Source organism: Anguilla rostrata, chromosome 4, assembly GCF_018555375.3.
Source record: "Anguilla rostrata isolate EN2019 chromosome 4, ASM1855537v3, whole genome shotgun sequence".
In the NCBI taxonomy this organism is placed as follows: Eukaryota; Metazoa; Chordata; class Actinopteri; order Anguilliformes; family Anguillidae; genus Anguilla; species Anguilla rostrata.
The window spans coordinates 27,871,322-27,888,694 of record NC_057936.1 but is presented as its reverse complement, the minus strand read 5'-3'; the positions used below and the strand labels follow the sequence as shown (position 1 = coordinate 27,888,694).

At 39.6% G+C, this 17,373-nt stretch overlaps 1 protein-coding gene across 4 annotated transcripts; it reads right to left on the bottom strand.

Moving 5' to 3' along the window:
• Positions 1-1,593: 1,593 nt before the first annotated feature.
• Positions 1,594-16,296, bottom strand: il12rb2 (interleukin 12 receptor, beta 2a). 4 transcript variants are annotated; one of them, XM_064331993.1, is made up of 16 exons: positions 16,104-16,243; positions 15,481-15,721; positions 14,582-14,854; positions 13,972-14,086; positions 13,568-13,740; positions 12,625-12,767; positions 11,644-11,788; positions 10,029-10,108; positions 8,518-8,722; positions 8,035-8,229; positions 7,839-7,943; positions 7,102-7,254; positions 6,316-6,462; positions 5,548-5,653; positions 4,575-4,659; positions 1,594-3,803 (listed from the first exon to the last, which is right to left on the bottom strand). In XM_064331993.1, the coding sequence occupies exons 2-16, from the start codon at positions 15,551-15,553 to the stop codon at positions 3,321-3,323; spliced, it is 2,481 nt and encodes an 826-aa protein (XP_064188063.1). In that variant the 5' UTR covers positions 15,554-15,721; positions 16,104-16,243; the 3' UTR covers positions 1,594-3,320. The 4 variants fall into 4 exon arrangements, with proteins under 4 accessions (XP_064188063.1, XP_064188065.1, XP_064188064.1 ...); XM_064331995.1 differs by having other exon boundaries at positions 11,644-11,785; XM_064331994.1 differs by having other exon boundaries at positions 15,481-15,705.
• Between the last annotated feature and the right edge of the window lie 1,077 nt (positions 16,297-17,373).

The following is a 17,373-nucleotide window of genomic DNA, read 5'->3' as shown; positions in this document are numbered from 1 at the left end:
GCTTTTTGAGATGTATATACTGTATGTACAGTCTAGTACAATTTTTTTGCCCAAGAGATCTAAGGGGACAGTCAAGGTGCATGTGTGTCAAGCATTTATCATTTACATTTGCAAGGGAGATGTCAAGTGTATGCTTGCTCACTCAAAACAGTATGCCATTCTGTGTGGTCATAATTTCAAAACAAAATTGACTAAACTTGGAACTGCATTAACTGCTTTTTAGATATGGGTTTGAATTGCAGCAGTTTATACCTATTAAGAGACTGAACCCCAGGAATCCCATAAAATGCCCTCTGCTTACCTTCTGATAAACCCAGGAATGTTGAGTGCTTAACATGGTTGAGCTTTGAACATTCATGGAAAATATCATTCCATGTTCACAGAATATAAATTGTCTTTTTTCATTTTAAGATTCAAATGATGGTTTTTAGAATATGTGGTTATTTCCAGATAACAAACTAACTTGTACTGACTTAATTAAGTTGCATAAAAAATAAAGATGGGCTACACTATGAAAATGGGCATCAGAATGATTTTAGACTAAGTTTAGACTTTTAGTTGTATTTTGTGGAAGGAAACTCAGAAGGTGCCCAGGCAGGTGTTTCAGATCAAGTTGTGTAACCAGCTCATATTTGGATATATGCTGCCATTTTTAATGTGCTGTTAGATTTGAAAATACAACATGTATGACAATGCAGTCAACAGCAAGAGCTTTTCCAAGCTCGCCCTCTTCTGTCTTCACATTCTCTGTAACTGCGTAGAGAATAATTGCACTATAGGTCTTGTGGCACTAATATTGTCAGGAGCAGGACGAGAGCAAGGCTGCTGATCGGATATGTTAAGTATTGAATCGTTGGTTTTTCCATTCTGCATATATTCATGTAAGAATATGAACCCTCTTAGGAGAGTTTACTTCCAAGCTCAGGTAGGTCCCAGGACATATATTTCGGTTTCATCACATGGTGATATTGCCGCAGCAGGCACAGTGCAGTTTAATATGACTGTCGTCAACTCGCTGTAGCACCAACTATTATCAATTATTTGTTTCAGCCCCTTTGGAACAAGTGAAGGGTTTTTCCTTTATCAAGAGATTTTTGCTATGCTAAAAGCCTCACTAGTCCACAATGCAACAGTGTGGCTTTGTGGGAGATTGTTAGGATCCTCCCTGTCACTAAGTTTCTCTCATGGTTCCCTTTGTGTCAGAGAAGTGAGGGAAGGGAGCCAGCTAATGTCAATATCAATATAGCTGGCTGCGTACACCACACCCCTTCTTGTGAAGGGGGTGGTGAAAGTCGTCTAAGGTAATTTAGGAAAATGACACACTGGAGCAGATCCAGAATTTAGACAGGATAGCAAGTGAAAAATTGAATTGCGATGAGGTAAAATATATTATACATACCAGATAATAAACACTGGAATTAATTACACATCACTGTTGCATAATTACTACTCATTTAAGTGTTGTCTTAGTGAGGACCGAGTAAAAAGTTTCAGTTCTGAATCCTGCAGTTTAAACAGTCAACACTTGTTTAAGGTCGGGCACTCTGCCCATAAGTGTATCAACAGTTAAATCATCTGACTTAGCCGACAAAATGTATTTATTTGATTTAATTTAGTAATTCGTTAAATCACTGGATTTGTTGATAGGCAGAGCAATCTGTTTGATTAAATCTCATCAAAATGTTCTACTCAACCTGATTAAGAAATGTATTAAGTTAACAATATACATATAATCTAAAGATGAAGGTCAACTACCTTAATGAACGTTACAGACATGGACAAAAGAAATGAAGGAAAATACAAAACCACAGCCTTTTCTTCCCAAAATGGACCCAAGTAAAACCAAGATCAAACTTCATAAACCTCCAAAAAAAACAATTCCAAAAAGGAAGGGATGAAAATGCTAGATGAGCTGTAGGGCAAAAAACATCAGACCCTGCAAACACCAAGAAGCGCAAGGTCCAGGTGTAAGGTTCAGATTCCTCGAATGTCTGCCACAACCGATCTTAAAAAGCTGAAGTAAGTGGTTGAAAGCTGGTGAATAGCTGCAAATTTCTGTATTAATGTGGCCTTGTAAATGGTAAATGAACTGCATTTATATAGCGCATTTTTCCAATGCCATGCCAGGAAAATTCCCCCCTCAGCATACCAGAGCCACCAGACCCCCTCACTGTTGGTGTCAAGCATTCAGGCCTGTACCGTTCTCTTGGTGTATGCCACACATGCACTCGCACGCTTGTCGAGAATATGGTGAAAGATGACTCATCTGACCATATCACTTTTTTCACTTTTCTGCAGACCTGTGCTTAGGGTTTTTACACCACTGAACACTCAAATGTGCATTCGCCTTTGTAAAGAGGGACCCTGCTATAAAATCGCTCTCTATGTAGTTGTTGATGGACTGTTCTTGCTGACAGTCTGATCACGCCCTGAATTGACATTCTCATTTTCCTTACATAATGCACAAATGCACAAGCATCACAGTTATCAACTGTGCCTCTGACCACAATTTCTAACCCTATATACTGATGTCTTTCCCATAGATCTAGATGCAGATGTCACTTTAGTCACTGTTCCTATTGAACCACTAGCCAGTTGAGCAGTGTTTGTGACTGAAGCTCCTGCCATCCAATAATTAACCCTCCTTCAAAGTCACTTACATCTTTTCCTCTTGCCATCTTGTTCAAAAACGAGGTCAACTGGGCCTGCTCAGCATTTTTATACATGCCACAGAGCATGATAGGATGTTAGTTGCTTAATTGTATCATGCAGTACACTTGCATGGAAGCATCTAAATTTGTTATGTTCCTCCACTCTTTTACTCAGGTTTTTCCTTTAATTTGTTACCCATCTGTATGTCCTCATCAAAGTATCTCAGGTGTACCTTGCTTGTATCCCAGTATTTGCAGCTGGAAAAACATGTAGTGAGGTGAGGTTTTATTAATTTTACTGTGAAAATCAACTATATAATTGCTTTCTGTGTGATCTGCATTTACTCTTGGATTAAAAATACATATCAAGAAATTTCTGTAGGCTAGGTTTTAAAGGCTAGGATTGTTACATTTCATAATTAAGCATTTGAATATTCCTCCATGTAAACATTATGTTCTGATTGAATATTAAGATGACAGAACATTGTCTGATCATGTATGATACACAAACTGCAAAATCATTTTCCCATTCCACAGAATTTACTTTACAGTTTGTGGCTGCATGGGAACGTTTAGTGTTTTTAAACAAATTCTGGAACTTGTCACCCTGTGCCTGTGCAAAGAAAAACTTGTTTTTGGGCATGGTGAATAGAAACTAGAGGTTTAAGTTCAGTCCAGGAAACTACAGTCTATCTTCACTGCGTCTAAAGTCAGTTTCCCCCCACATTGAAACATGGGCTCCAGGAAGGGGCTCTGGGGACAAGGGAAAAAGTTCATGTCACCCAGACAGTCGTTCTCTGCCTCCACCTCACTGCTATCAGCCAGCAGCCCTTGGGGGGAGATGTAGTCCACGGTGACATCCGTGCCCTTGGACTCCTGAGTCTGCTCTGAGCTGTCTGAATCATGGGAGAAGCTCTTTATGTAGGAGAAGGTCAGCTGGCCGTCGTACAGGGGCGAGGCCTGTGATGGGCTGTGGTTGGGTGGGAGCAGGAGGCACAGATCAGTGGTGCCCCCATCGGGGTCAGAAGTTCTGCTGAGCTCTGGGTTTGCCAAATCCCATGGCATCGGAAATTCCTGTATCTCCAAGGTATGAGGCTCCTCCTCACTTTGACTGGAGTCATCCAGGCTAAACTGGTTGTCCAGCATCAGACCCTGGGTAAGAAGAGTGAAAAAAAATACTCCAACATAAGTAGGGAGATATCCATCTTATTTATGATTGGTCATTGTCTGTTTAATTTATAATTAAACATTAAATTAGTTGTCTATTTTGTAGTTATTATAGACCATTTGTTATTATTTATTTGTTATATTTTTATTTTTGCACAGGCCTCTCTCAAATGTTTTACAGACTACATTATTTAGTTACGATGCAAGAACACACGGATCTTAGTCTATACAGTAAAATGTTCAGTGCTAAATGAACTGTTGCAGAATACATATGGTCCCTATTTGGCTCATATGTACTCTTTTAGAGTTGAATTAACACTATTTAACATTAACACATTTTACAGGGTACACGTTGATATCATATTGTTCTTTTCAACCAACTGCATTGTCTAATGTTTAGCACCGTTTGTAGTTCTGAAAAGTAAAATAAACGTCCTGTGGCGTAAACTCTGAGTGGTTGTTGATTTTATAACTATATTTAAAAGTGCATGGCTTTCCACTACCATGAATGCTAAGAGAACATGTCTTCCATTTCAGCTTATTATAACAACTTCCTGGGATAACATGCATCTATTCCCAAGAGAGGAAAAATATTAAACCCTACCATACAGCTAGCTGACTGCCAGAGGCTGTCAGTCCTGCCATTGTCTTAAGTGGTGCAAATTGGCGTTTTCAATTAAAATCTGAAAAATTAAATGGCTCCCCTGAGGAGGGGAGCAGTGAGCGTGGTGAATCCTTGTGTGCAGGTCCGTGTACCTTGATTGCTGCACACTCCTTTGCCCATTTGCTGTTGGCAGGATCGGGAACATCGGGCATTGAGCAAAAGAAACACATTGAAACTCTGGAGAAAGAAAAACGGCAATCAGTAATGCTGTTTAAAAATACAGTAAAACACCAGTGTACTGGTAATCTCAATTCTTCAAGTCACATGGTACAGTACACCGCGGGAAAAACATTAATTCCTGACATGAACAAAATGACATGAAACCTAATGAAGGTCAACATGCAGAAACATTAACATGATACTAACATGCCTGATGAATTCTGCATCATCAGACAAATATAATCCATGTAAAAAACAGTACATATACTGTAAATCTGACTAATGAATAATAAGTTTTTTTACTGGAGTCCTGCTTTTCATCTTTCCTTGGAGGTAGATTTGCTGTGAGCTTCCCACTTTGTGGGAAGTGCAGTTAATCGTCTTTTTTCCAAATAAAATGTATGAATGGTTCACACTGCTTAAAAGGTTTTTAAGTTCTATATGCAGTGATGCTTGCTGCTCAACTTCTGGGGGATGGAAAAATTTTTTTGGGGGGGTGCAATTAATATACATGTAAACAGTATATTACATCCCATTCCCTTGACAAGTACTATTTTATGAAAGTGCAGTTTTTCAGTTTAAGTCTGGATATAATCATTTAACAAGCCCAGCTTTTTCCCTTTGTAGCCATCTCCCTTAGTCCAAAGCATTTCTTGTGCCCTGCCCTTGTGTACCCAGTGTACCCAGGTCTTTCTGTAATGTAATGATGGGGTTCAGCACAGCCGAGATTCAGTGTGTGTCCCTCACGAATGTGGAACTGCCTGCGTTGCAAGGGAAACTGCAAGCAGATAAGAGGAAGCTTTTGTGTGTATTTCCTTTGATTTGAGAGTGCATGTGCTCACTTTGTTCTCAGTATATAGTGTCATGTGTGATCAATATTTGGGAAGAAGCAACTCATTTCATTACCTTTTCCGTACTGATGAGATCTGACACAAGCTCATGACCACGAGGACACACAGAAAGAGTGTGCAACCAGCAAAAATGATGACATAAAGGACCTGCTGGTCTTGCTCTGAAAAAAAAAAACATTTGTTAATTGAAAGCTGTGCATAGCAGAGCAATATACCACTTGAGCCATATGCCAATATACACTCACCGCCCACTTCATTAGGTACACCTGTTCAACTGCAAACTGCAACTGCAAAACCCGTTAACGCAAATATCTAATCAGCCAATCACGTGGCAGCAACTCAATGCATTTAGGCATGTAGACATGGTCAAGACAATCTCCAGAAGTTCAAACCAAGCATCAGAATGGGGAAGAAAGGTGATTTAAGTGACATTGAATGTGGCATGGTTGTTGGTGCCAGACGGGCTGATTTGAGTATTTCAGAAACTGCTGATTTACTGGGATTTTCACGCACAACCATCTCTATCTCTAGGGGATTACAGAGAATGGTCCGAAAAAGAGAAAATATCCAGTGAGCGGCAGTTATCTGGGCCTTGTTGATGTCAGAGGAGAATGGCCAGACTGGTTCGAGCTGATAGAAAGGCTCAAATAACCACTTGTTACAACCGAGGTATGCAGAAGAGCATCTCTGAATGCACACCACATCAAACCTGGAAGCAGATGGGCTCCAGCAGGAGAAGACCACACCGGGTGCCACTCCTGTCACCTACTGAAGTGTCCGGTGAGTGCATATTGCAAGTAAAGAACAGTGTATATATATTTACGTTTATGGCGTGGGTAGAAAAAGACGACGGGCTTTCCCCTGCGTCCCTCTCCTGCAGTTGTGCTGCCTGTCATTGACAAGTTGTATCTTTCTCCGGGGTGTAGGCCACTGAAAGCACTGTAACTTCTCAAAGAAGGGTCTATTGGACCTGGAACAGAACCCAGACACAAACTCCATTATCTCTAGTGATTCATCGCTCTAGATGTCTCTTGGTTAAATGTTATTTTAATGTTTAGCAATGCGTATTGTCATTATTGTCCATCAGGAAAAAAAAACTTGTGGGGTGGGAGATCTCACATGCTCTAAATTTCAAATACTCAGTTAGGAGCTGAAGGCTTTCCACCGACCTTTTACTTAGTGCCTGCACTCATGCACATGCACCACTGCATGTTCTGCATCATGTGAGGGCTGTAGTAGCGTGCTATCTTACTAGATCAAAGTGCTCGGCTCATTTTGAACATTCCACATGTCTGAGCAAGAGCACATTGTGCCTTTATTAATATTCAGAAGTCATTACAGGTGACGGCAAGTTTTCAGTAATATTTTCAAAAATATGGCACCGTTGATGACTACTACATCCCAATGCATTTGCCACCTTTTTGTGGTGTATTGTGAAGACCACTAAACTACTATTGTTATGTTTGGGCCATTCCCATACAGTGCTAAATACAAGAAAAGCTGCAATGGAAATTGAAACTGTGTACTGTGTTACAACTGTTACAACACATTGGTTTTTCATATTGAGCTTTAAAACCAGGTCTCACTATATCCAACTCAGCTTCCTCACCATACTTTTGAATGGTCCTGTCCCTTGCCCGTTCAAGGTAGATTGTGTATCTCTTCAGACAGCCTCTCTGGTGTTCCAATGGGATCTCTGTCCAGGTCACAGTCACTCTCCCATCTCCCACATTCACAGAGGGAGTAGGGCCCTGTGTTGGAGCTGGATAGCATACACAAACCAATAAAATTCACATCACAAATATAGACCACCCTCCCCAACACAACAACACACACACATACATACTGTACATACCCACACTAGCCAGTATCACGGCATAATGTAACACATTATTGTAGAAAACACTGCAGATCTCTCTCTCTCTCTCTCTCTCTCACACACACACACACACACACATACACTGCAAAAAGCAAGTAGCAATGACACAAAATGACAGAAAAGACTATAGATCACACGCACAGAAAACAGTCTATACTAGAATACAATTACATAAATGCAGACCACAAACCCAAACTAGTCACAGATAATAACAGAAAACATGCACATCAAGCAAAAAAATCTTATTGACAACACCATACACCACACACACTCATGATCACATTTTACACAGAATGACATGCAGTGAGTGCATTATTGACTCACTCCTTAATCCAACGCAATTACAGAAAATTACACACACACCCCACATACACAAACTCAACACAGTCACACGTGCAACTCATATCAGAGTAACATATTGCATATGCATACAAAATATACTGCAGGTTATGGGACGCAATTCTAACCTGACTCCAATGAGAACACATCCAAGAAACTGGTCTTTCCAGCAATCCTGTCCTTATACAGAGCGTAGACGGCCCCTTGATAGCATTCACCTGGATGTATGTTCTCTGTGGCAGAGGCAGAAATTAGGAGCATTACCTTCACGATGGCTCTTCATCTGTCAGACAAATTATGACAAGATGTACCGTGCCTGCGCACCTGTGATGACAGTGCTGAGCTGGTCAGGATTTATCCTTTTCCACTTGAGCCCCTGCTTCCCCCTTTTAGCTGGGCACCACTCCACTAGGTACCCGCTCACATGCCCCGCAGTGGCAGGTTTCTGCCAGGAGATGGCGATGCTGCTGTTACTATTGGGCATGCACAGGACATTCTGAGGGGCAAAGGCGGGCAGGTCTGAGGGCAGACAGAGAGAAGAACAGAGGAGTTGCACACTTTCTCCTGCCATTGATATTGTCTAGACTAAATAAGACAGCCTAACAAACAGTGAAGCCTGACCTAAGCATAAGGCCTGTTTCTGTCAAACTGCCCTTAAAACAAAGTGACATGCTAGCAGTTAGCAGAGTGCGTTTTACATTCACATTTCACTACTCCCAGCTGTGTCCAATATGTACTGATTATAATGGAACAGAGCATATTCAGAATATAGCTAATCGGAACAGACAAGTCAGACAGGGCCTTTACCTGTATGAAGAGGTAAGGTCATGCAGGCAGGGGGTGAGTGGCCTTTGGAGTTGTAGGTAGAGAGTGTGACATTGCAACGAGTGCAGGCGATTGGCCAGCCAGCACTGCTGTTGGTGGTGTATACTCTAGTGCTCCCCTGCTGCAGATCATGAACCTCTAGCCTGTACCCAAGAATCCTTCCACCTGCCTCAGATTTATTTAGCTCCTGCAAAATGGGAAAAGGCCTGTTTGTATCCAATCCTCACAGGAAAACATTCTGGGGTCATACATGTACATTACATACATTTTCCATTTAGGCATTTCATTGTCCAGAGTGGCATACATAAATTTGGAATTAGTGGCATGCTTTGATCACATATTGGCAGGACCTGTAAAAATGTGAAACCTTAATACATCATGAGGCTTTGTCCCTTGTGGTATTAGTATTATCAGCAACAAAACCAACAACCATTATCATCTTCCTCACATCACGATCACAATATTAAATTTGCACCAATAAGTAGAGGGGTGGAGAATTGTTTAACATACTGATTAAAACCAGGGCCCAACATTTTCTTTTTGTTAGCATTATCCATTACTGGACAACGTACATAATAATAGCGGCAGAATAATCTACGCTGCCATTGACACAAATTATAGGTTGATCAGATGTATTTTTGCGCAGTTATTACTTTCTCTGTTCCCCAGCACTCCTAAGCATGGGTCTCGTTTTTAAGACAGGGGTGCTGCACCGCACCGCTAGTTCCTACATTTATGCATTACAGTGTCTCTTTTCAAGGGGATGGGGGTGTCTGTTTTGGCATTTCATTTTTTTTTGAGTGTGTTTCTTCTAAGTCTGGCATCACTTTATTGTAAACTGAAACTGTCTATCTACTTTAGCTTTAGTTTCATTCTAACACATCAGTTGTTAGAAGGTGAATTAACAGTCCTGAGTCATGAGTTCAGAAGTGGTACAACCAACAGGCAGTGTAGAGTAACAGTCCCACCGAAACAGTGCACGACCACCTGTGATTTGCTGATGGGTGTTGGGATACGAATAACTATTGTGACATTGGAAATTCTATGCTTCAAATGTGCATTTTCCACAGGAATTACAACTTAAAGGCAATTAGATTTCCTTTGCAGTGTTAAAGGGAATTTATTTCATGAGGGCTGGAGAATGCTCATCTGTAGCCACTTATTTTAATTAATGCAACATTGTACTGATATTACAGCATGGTAATTATTCAGCCATAATCTGAGTATGTCACATTTAGAATTTAAATGAAATGCACTTGCATTGCATGCATGCAGTGGTAGAACTAATAATGCACAAAGGCTTATACAAGCCATCTTGAAGCATTTGTGAAGGGAATGCAATGCATGCATCTGTACACACAGATTGTACACACAAGTTCTCACCGTAAAAGCCATTCACTAGCTTTGATCTCACAAAACATAATTGGAACAGCCAAAAATGAAGATTTAGGTGTCATAACTGCTGCAGAGACAACAAAGGTGGAAATACTTGCCTTCCAGAGCACAGTAAGAGATGTGTTTTGGGACTTGGGCGACTGTTCAGTGTACCATATGTCCAGCTTCGTACGTGGAACTGCAACAGAGCAGGGCACTAAGATGACAACAGTATTCTCTTAAATCTCACCACACCCATTTCCAGCTGACATCATTCTTTCATGTTATTTGCATGTTATTTTAGTTTGCTGAATCTTTCACTAGACCACACAGAAGAAAACTGACAGCAAGATGTGTTGTGTTGATATTGTTTGATGCACACTGCAACTCACTCAACTGCTCAAGTGAAACAAGAATGTTTTCTCAGTCGTGACTAATGTTCCTGGAAATTAAAGCTATCTGCGTTGAATAACAGATACAAATGACCTTTAAGGTAACCATCAACTAAAGCCAAAATTTCATTGCTGCTTTCCAAAGCATGCCTCTGCTTATACTGTAATGCAATGCTAACATGGCACGTTTGCAAAGAAAAAAGATACAATGCAGCAAAATTAAACAGACACTGTTGTATATCTCATCCACTCTACAAACTATTCTGAAATAACGTCTTCAGTTAAGTGCACATCTACTGCATGTTGCTTCTTGACTGTGGTCTACGATCACAACACGCACACAGACAGTTGAGAATGCGCTTCTCTACAAATACAAACCAACACACAAGACAGAGCAATGTGGCCAACTAAGGTGCGTGTTTTCCAAGAAGGCTCAGCTAGCACTGACGTCACAGTCCACCATGTTCTTGAAACTGATTTCAGTCACTTTAAAAGGACAGTTTTAAAGGACAAAACTTGATTACTTCAGCTTACTCTGGCTCAGCTTTTTATGATCTCTGGATTTTATAAGTCCACCTACAAAAATCATCTTACGCGCACAAACACACACGCACACATGCACACACGCACACCTTGAACAACCAAAAGGACATTATTTATCTCACACAATCAGTTTGTAAATCAGTACTTTCCAAGAATTCTTCCAGCTTCATTTAAACTTGACGCAAGTATGCAAAGATGATGTGTCATGGAAACACAGAAATACTGTCGTACCCGTCTACTGACGTTGGTGAATTATTAGTCAATTCAAGGTAAAAATTTAAAGGTGTGGTATGTAAGTTTGGAGAAATGAACAAGAGAAAGTTAGATTTTGAGAAAAGTTCCACCACCTCCCATCCCCTCCCCTCAAATTGTTTTCTACTAGCTACCTAGCTTTAACACTAACAATGCAGTATCTCTGCTCTGCTCTCTGTGTAGCCCCACCCTGCCTGCTCTGGCTGCACTGTGACCATGCAGATTGACAGGCAGAGAGCGAAGCTTCCTTGCAGAGAGCTGTCCTGATTGATTGTTAACATTCTGGAGCGATGAAATTTGGAGTGGCTGATTACAGAGCCTGAGGCAGTCAGGGAGACAGTGAGATTTTTTTATTACAGCTTTTAATTTATTAATATCTGTTTGGATGTGAAGGAAATTTTACCAAATATGAACAAAACTGTTCCAAAAAAAACTCACATACCACACCTTTAAGATTGTCCTTCTGGTAAGTCTTTCTACATCATGTTTTTATGTCACAGTCTGGTGAAACATCTTGAATGCATTATAAGAGGCAGTATGAAGTCACCTTCTTCATCAGTTCTGGTGGTGAGGACAGTGCTCCACTCACTCCATACACCTCTCTCCGGCATTAGCTTGCACCTGGCCCGTATTTCATACAACATGAATGGTTCTAGGTCCTTGATGCCCCAGGTCCTGTTTCCTTTTGCCTGCTGGACATAAACATTCTCTTTTTCAGCAAAAGTACTGTTACACCAAATCAAATACAAGCAGATTTGCTGAATATATGCATTAAAGCTACATGGAGGGGGATATGAATTTAAAAAGCATAAAGGATATTTGCAAATATTCTTCTCCATCATTTTGTTTCTGAATCATGTTGGAGGACCCTTTTGTTAAATTTAACCTTTAACGTCAGGTTTCATGATCATGTGTGATGCAGATCACAATCACCTAACTTCAGCTTCTGCAACTCATCATTGCAAAACTGAGTCTACTAGTCAATCATTATGATCAAATGTATTATCTGCTGTTCTCAGGTTAAACTAATGTCCTGAGTGCAGAATCACAGTGTATCTGTTGGCTTTTATTGAAATGAATTACCCCAGTTTGTTGTCAGGGGATATTATTGTGTCATACCCACTAAAAGTTCTGGGTCGGTGATGTGTACTAGTGTACACCATGATAAGATACTGTAACGATTTGACTTAAAGTTGCTGGGGTGCCAGTCAGGTCGGGGCTTGACAATTCTAATAGTCAGAGTTAGCTTAGAACACATCCACAAGACAAAGTGATTCACGCTAAATGGACAAATCTAAGCTAAGCACTGTAACCTATGTAGGTGAGAAGTAAACATTTATGTGTACATGTATATATGTCAGCCGGTCCTCAATGCTGTTGGTACATTCAGAAATTATAACAAATTAGGGGATTGTTCCTTTACCCTGAATGGATCTGTTAAGAAAACTAAAAAAGTTAATCAATACAATTGAAAAATTAATTTGAAAGAAACACCCCGTTAATATCCGGCTTTATTGCTGGTGCTTACAGTGAAGCGGTGGGTAGTCCAGGTTTCTTGCACAGCCCGATACTGGACCTCCATGCGTAGTGGGCCCTGTCCTCTGTCCCAGTGGAGTACACAATGTCGAGAGGAGCAATCCACCTCATTGATCTCTGGGGGCAGGGGCATAACTGTACACAGAAAAGGACAACAGAGTTTCAAAACAAAATCTCTTGTGTAATATAAATTTAGCAAAAGGCACATTTAACAAAATGTTCTGACAGTCTAGAGAGAAAATGATCTCATCAAACATGCATTTTACAAGAGATGTTCACATCACATTCAGAGATAACGCAACAGTGATCTGCAATAGATTCACACCTCATCAGTGATCTGTGACAATAGTGTATAGTCAAATCTCTAAGAAGGCCATTTCTAGAGACATGATAATTACATACAGGAAGTTTAGGTAAGGTCTGACAACTGTCATTGTGAACATTTTGGGATATTTTACCTTTTATTGCTGATTTTGTGATAGTCAGATTTTATTTATATTGCTAAACTGCGCAATCCTATATAGATAAATTTAAACCTGTGAAAATGTAGGCAATTCCTCATTCACCATGCCTCAAATAAAGGTACATTCACAACATAAATATCTATTAATGTTTCATGTACATCATGAGAATCTGGAAATATCCCCACACCACAGTTGGCGATTGTGTTAAGAAAACTGGCATCAGAATGTATAGATACAAAACCCATTTAAATTTGGTCTTAAAGAAGCCCTGTGGTCTAGGATGGTATGATCTCAGATCTATGATTGTGCTGGTCAGACTTGGGTCTTACTGTACCTGGTTATCTACATTCTAAGGATATGTGAAGTATTTTGCTCGTTTTTCAACAATATATTGTAAGGCAGATACTTACCAGTTAATTGAATATTAATGAAAGAATATTCACCTCATACTTTTTATCCCCTTAAGCCTACCTATATCATTGAGTGAGAAATTCAAGCTGCTGGAGACTGCAGAGCCCAGTTGGTTTGTCTCATTGACCCACACAGAGTAGAACCCCTGGGGTTCAAGGATGGGAAATGTCACAGAGCCAGATCCAAGTATAGAGCTGACCATTGCCGTGCCATCAGGAGCTAATGTTCTCAGCCTAAAAAAAAGCAAATCACTCAATCCATTATCATCAAAATGACTGCAAAACCAAAATGAGCCTCTGGTGCTCATACACACTGAACACCTGTTACATGGAGCATTAACACTGCCTTTGGTGAAACCCCATCACAATATGTGTTATAAACCATCATTGACATACTTTGCTGGGAAAGTGGTCTCCTGTGAACGATCCTGTAACACTGAACATACACTTTCCAGTTATACTTACCAGAACTCTGATATGGTTGGGAGGTGAGTCTCTCTTCCCTTTTTCCATGAGCATGTAACATTTCCAGATCCCTCTTTTTGAATGCATGTCAAGTTCTGAGGTGTCAAGGGTGCATCTGTAAGGCAAAGGCAGACCACCTTCAGCACCTGCATTTTTAAGGCCATTTGAAGAGACAAAACATAATGGAGACCCTCTGTAACATGAGTTTTGCTAAACACAACATTCTGATGCACTGCAGGTCACAAAGAAGTAGTTACCCTAAGAATTTTCTTTAGAGTAAATATGGTAAGGCACTTGAATCTTGTGTGAGCAATGTAGTTCTTCAAACCTGCAGTTCTTCACATCCTGAAAAAACCCACACTGGTTTTCACAATCCCCTCCCTAAACTCATACTTGGTAAGCTGCCAATGTAGAAGTATATTCAAAGCTAAAAGCGCATCTCTGACTCAGTTTAATATATATTTTAAATTTTGTTAAGTATTAAATGCATTTTTAAAACTTGTTTTAAGCACACATAGTTTATTGCAAGCTTTGACACACGGCATTTTCTCAAATGTTTTCCCTTGTGTCCAAGCATATCAGAGTACATTGTCTTAAATGGCATACTTACACCCAGCATCAACATCAATTCCACAAAGTCTTGTTTCTTTAGAAGAGGTTGTACACTTGCAGGTGAAGAAGACTCTATTCTCTGTAATATTTGTAACTTGGAAAGATGATATTGTAGCATTGTGATCTATACGAGAATTGACCTCTTTCCGATTGATGTGAATAGACCTCCTTCCATGGCAAGGGTTTGTAGAAAAGTTGCAGTATATGCGAAAACTTGAACCCAACTGGACAACTTTACCCACTTCTGAGTATGCAGTACACTGTTCTCCTGCTACAAAAAAAAAAAAAAAGTTTACCAAAAGTTTACTAAGTAAATTGAAATATTACAATTTGGTAGGCATCAAAATGGGTTGGCCCTCTGCCAATGTCATTCATTATGTATGCATTACATAATATGCATAAAAAATACATTATGGGTAAGCAAAATTATACAATGAAAGGCCTAATTGAATTCCATTCGACATATTAATAATAACTACATTATATCATCAATTAATACACCTCTTCAACAAGTAATGTTTAAAAATAGGAAAAAGTTTATCTTCAATTTTTCTTGTGAAAAATATACTCCAGAGAAAAGGTTACCAAGTGTTTTTCAGTTGAAACGGAATGTTTGACAGAATGGTACACTATAAGCATATCGTAATGAAAAGTGGACTGCTTAAATGCTGCGGTAAACAGAAACAAGACACCTATCCAAAATGGACAAGAAACGGATTAAAACAAGTTATCATTGAGAATCAGAAGAGGCATCACTGATCCACAATAATCGTTCAGATGATTTGAATGCTCTGAAATGACAGCCTTCAGTATACACCTGCCAATGTCCCGTGTATGATTAGATCGAGTAAATAAAAGCTGGAAATAAACATTTGAATGTGATCCATTATGATTTACCTGTTGCTGCTGGTACGCCACACAGCAGAGTCACCAGTGTAAGGGCTGGCAGACCCGCACATAGAGAAGTCATTGGTCCTATTATTCCACCCGTTTAATCTGTATATGGTCGATATTTGGCTATATGATTACTTATGCTGTCCTCTTTGTAGCGTTAGGTCCGCCCTTGCCACTGACATTTTTATTGAAAAACGGTATTTGATCCGCAGGAACTCCAGTGTGCACCTTAGAAAATAAGAAACTGCCAAACCTTACAAAGCTGTACAAATCACCAACATTTCAGATAGATTAAAAAACAAACATTATCCCAACACGTGTGGCCGAACATAATGAAACGACAAATGCTCTTGGGAATTTTTCGCTGTAATAATTGCATTACTTGTCTAACGTCTAGTATGGATTTACACCTGCTGTATGTGTATGGGAAAGTACACAAACATTCACTTGCAAACGTTAACTATGTAACTTATATGAAAACCTATGATTAAATAATGGGTTACTACGAGTAACTTTCTGACTAAGGATGACATTGGTATTATTGATATCCCACAAAACGAGTAAGTATTAAAACAACGTATCCCAAGACTCACGCCATTGTGTAATGGAAAAAATAGGCTACTTACCAAGTTTATCCGGCAATACTGTAGACTGCGGTTTTACTTTTTTCATTGTTGAGAGAATGAATTATTTTCAACTGACATAAACATTCACACGAAATAGTTAGATTCAATACTTAAACGATCCATACTCCCTCTCATTTTACGTGTTCAGCGCTTAAAGATTTGGATACGAGAGCGCGTGCTCAGCGTTTGCTGCGCGCAAGTGGAAGTGAGTTACTGCAGTTGACATTTGCGTATTTAACACATTTTCAGTTCCCCCCTCGGAACGCTTGAGCCAGTACCACAAGTCATACATAATATTTGTTCTTGAGGTTATTTACAATGAATAATAACCTATTTCATATATCATGTATTATCGTATTTCAGACTAAAGTCATATATGTCAAAGTGTGGGAAGTATTTGAAAAAGCCATTGGAATTAGCAGGTTACTATGGCAAGGGCAACCATCCATTATTTCAATTGATGCTTTTTCATTTTTTGTTGAGGAAACACATAAATGCCATAACCAATGCTGAAGACTGAATTAATCATTGTAGTTGCTGAACATTATTCTGTAGGCTGTGCAAATTCATTTCAATCAGTGATAATTAAAAGGGAAATTCCCATTTACTTTCTCTTTCCTTTCCATTGCAAAATCGACATTTTCCTCTCCAACACAAACTGTTGCAAGGACCACTAAGGGCTATGTGCCATCTCCTGGCAATTTATTTTGCGTGCTGTGGTTTTGCCTAGTTATTTCTTAAATTAAACTAATTTTATTTCCTTGGATATTTGCAGCCACATGTTAAGCACTTATTTATAGCATATCATTGTGGAATGGCTTCCTTAGCACCTACATAACCATGCTCAGTGTTTCTGGACGTATCAGCTGGAAAGGCAGCGGCTTCCTTTTTCAGTGTAAGATGTGTGAGGTGAACTAATGGATTAGGGCTAATCTAAATTGGCCTATAACTTCCAATTTTTAGGTTTTGAGTTTGTTAAAGAGATTACTACATTGATGTATGTATTTTAAAAACACATAATTACACTATCTTGATATGGACACTTTAAATGTAACATATTTAGTGGGCCAAATTATTTTAACCCACACTTAGTTGAACTTTACAGTTGAAAGGAAATGAGGACTTCTCAGGAAGTTATGAAAACGGCTTTGGTGTGCAGACGTCACAGTGTCTACACTGTCAGAATGCACTGCTTAACACTGACACTTGCTGTTTTCGGCCAATGACTCACAACACTACTGTCGATAGCTTCCCCTTCAGAGACATATAT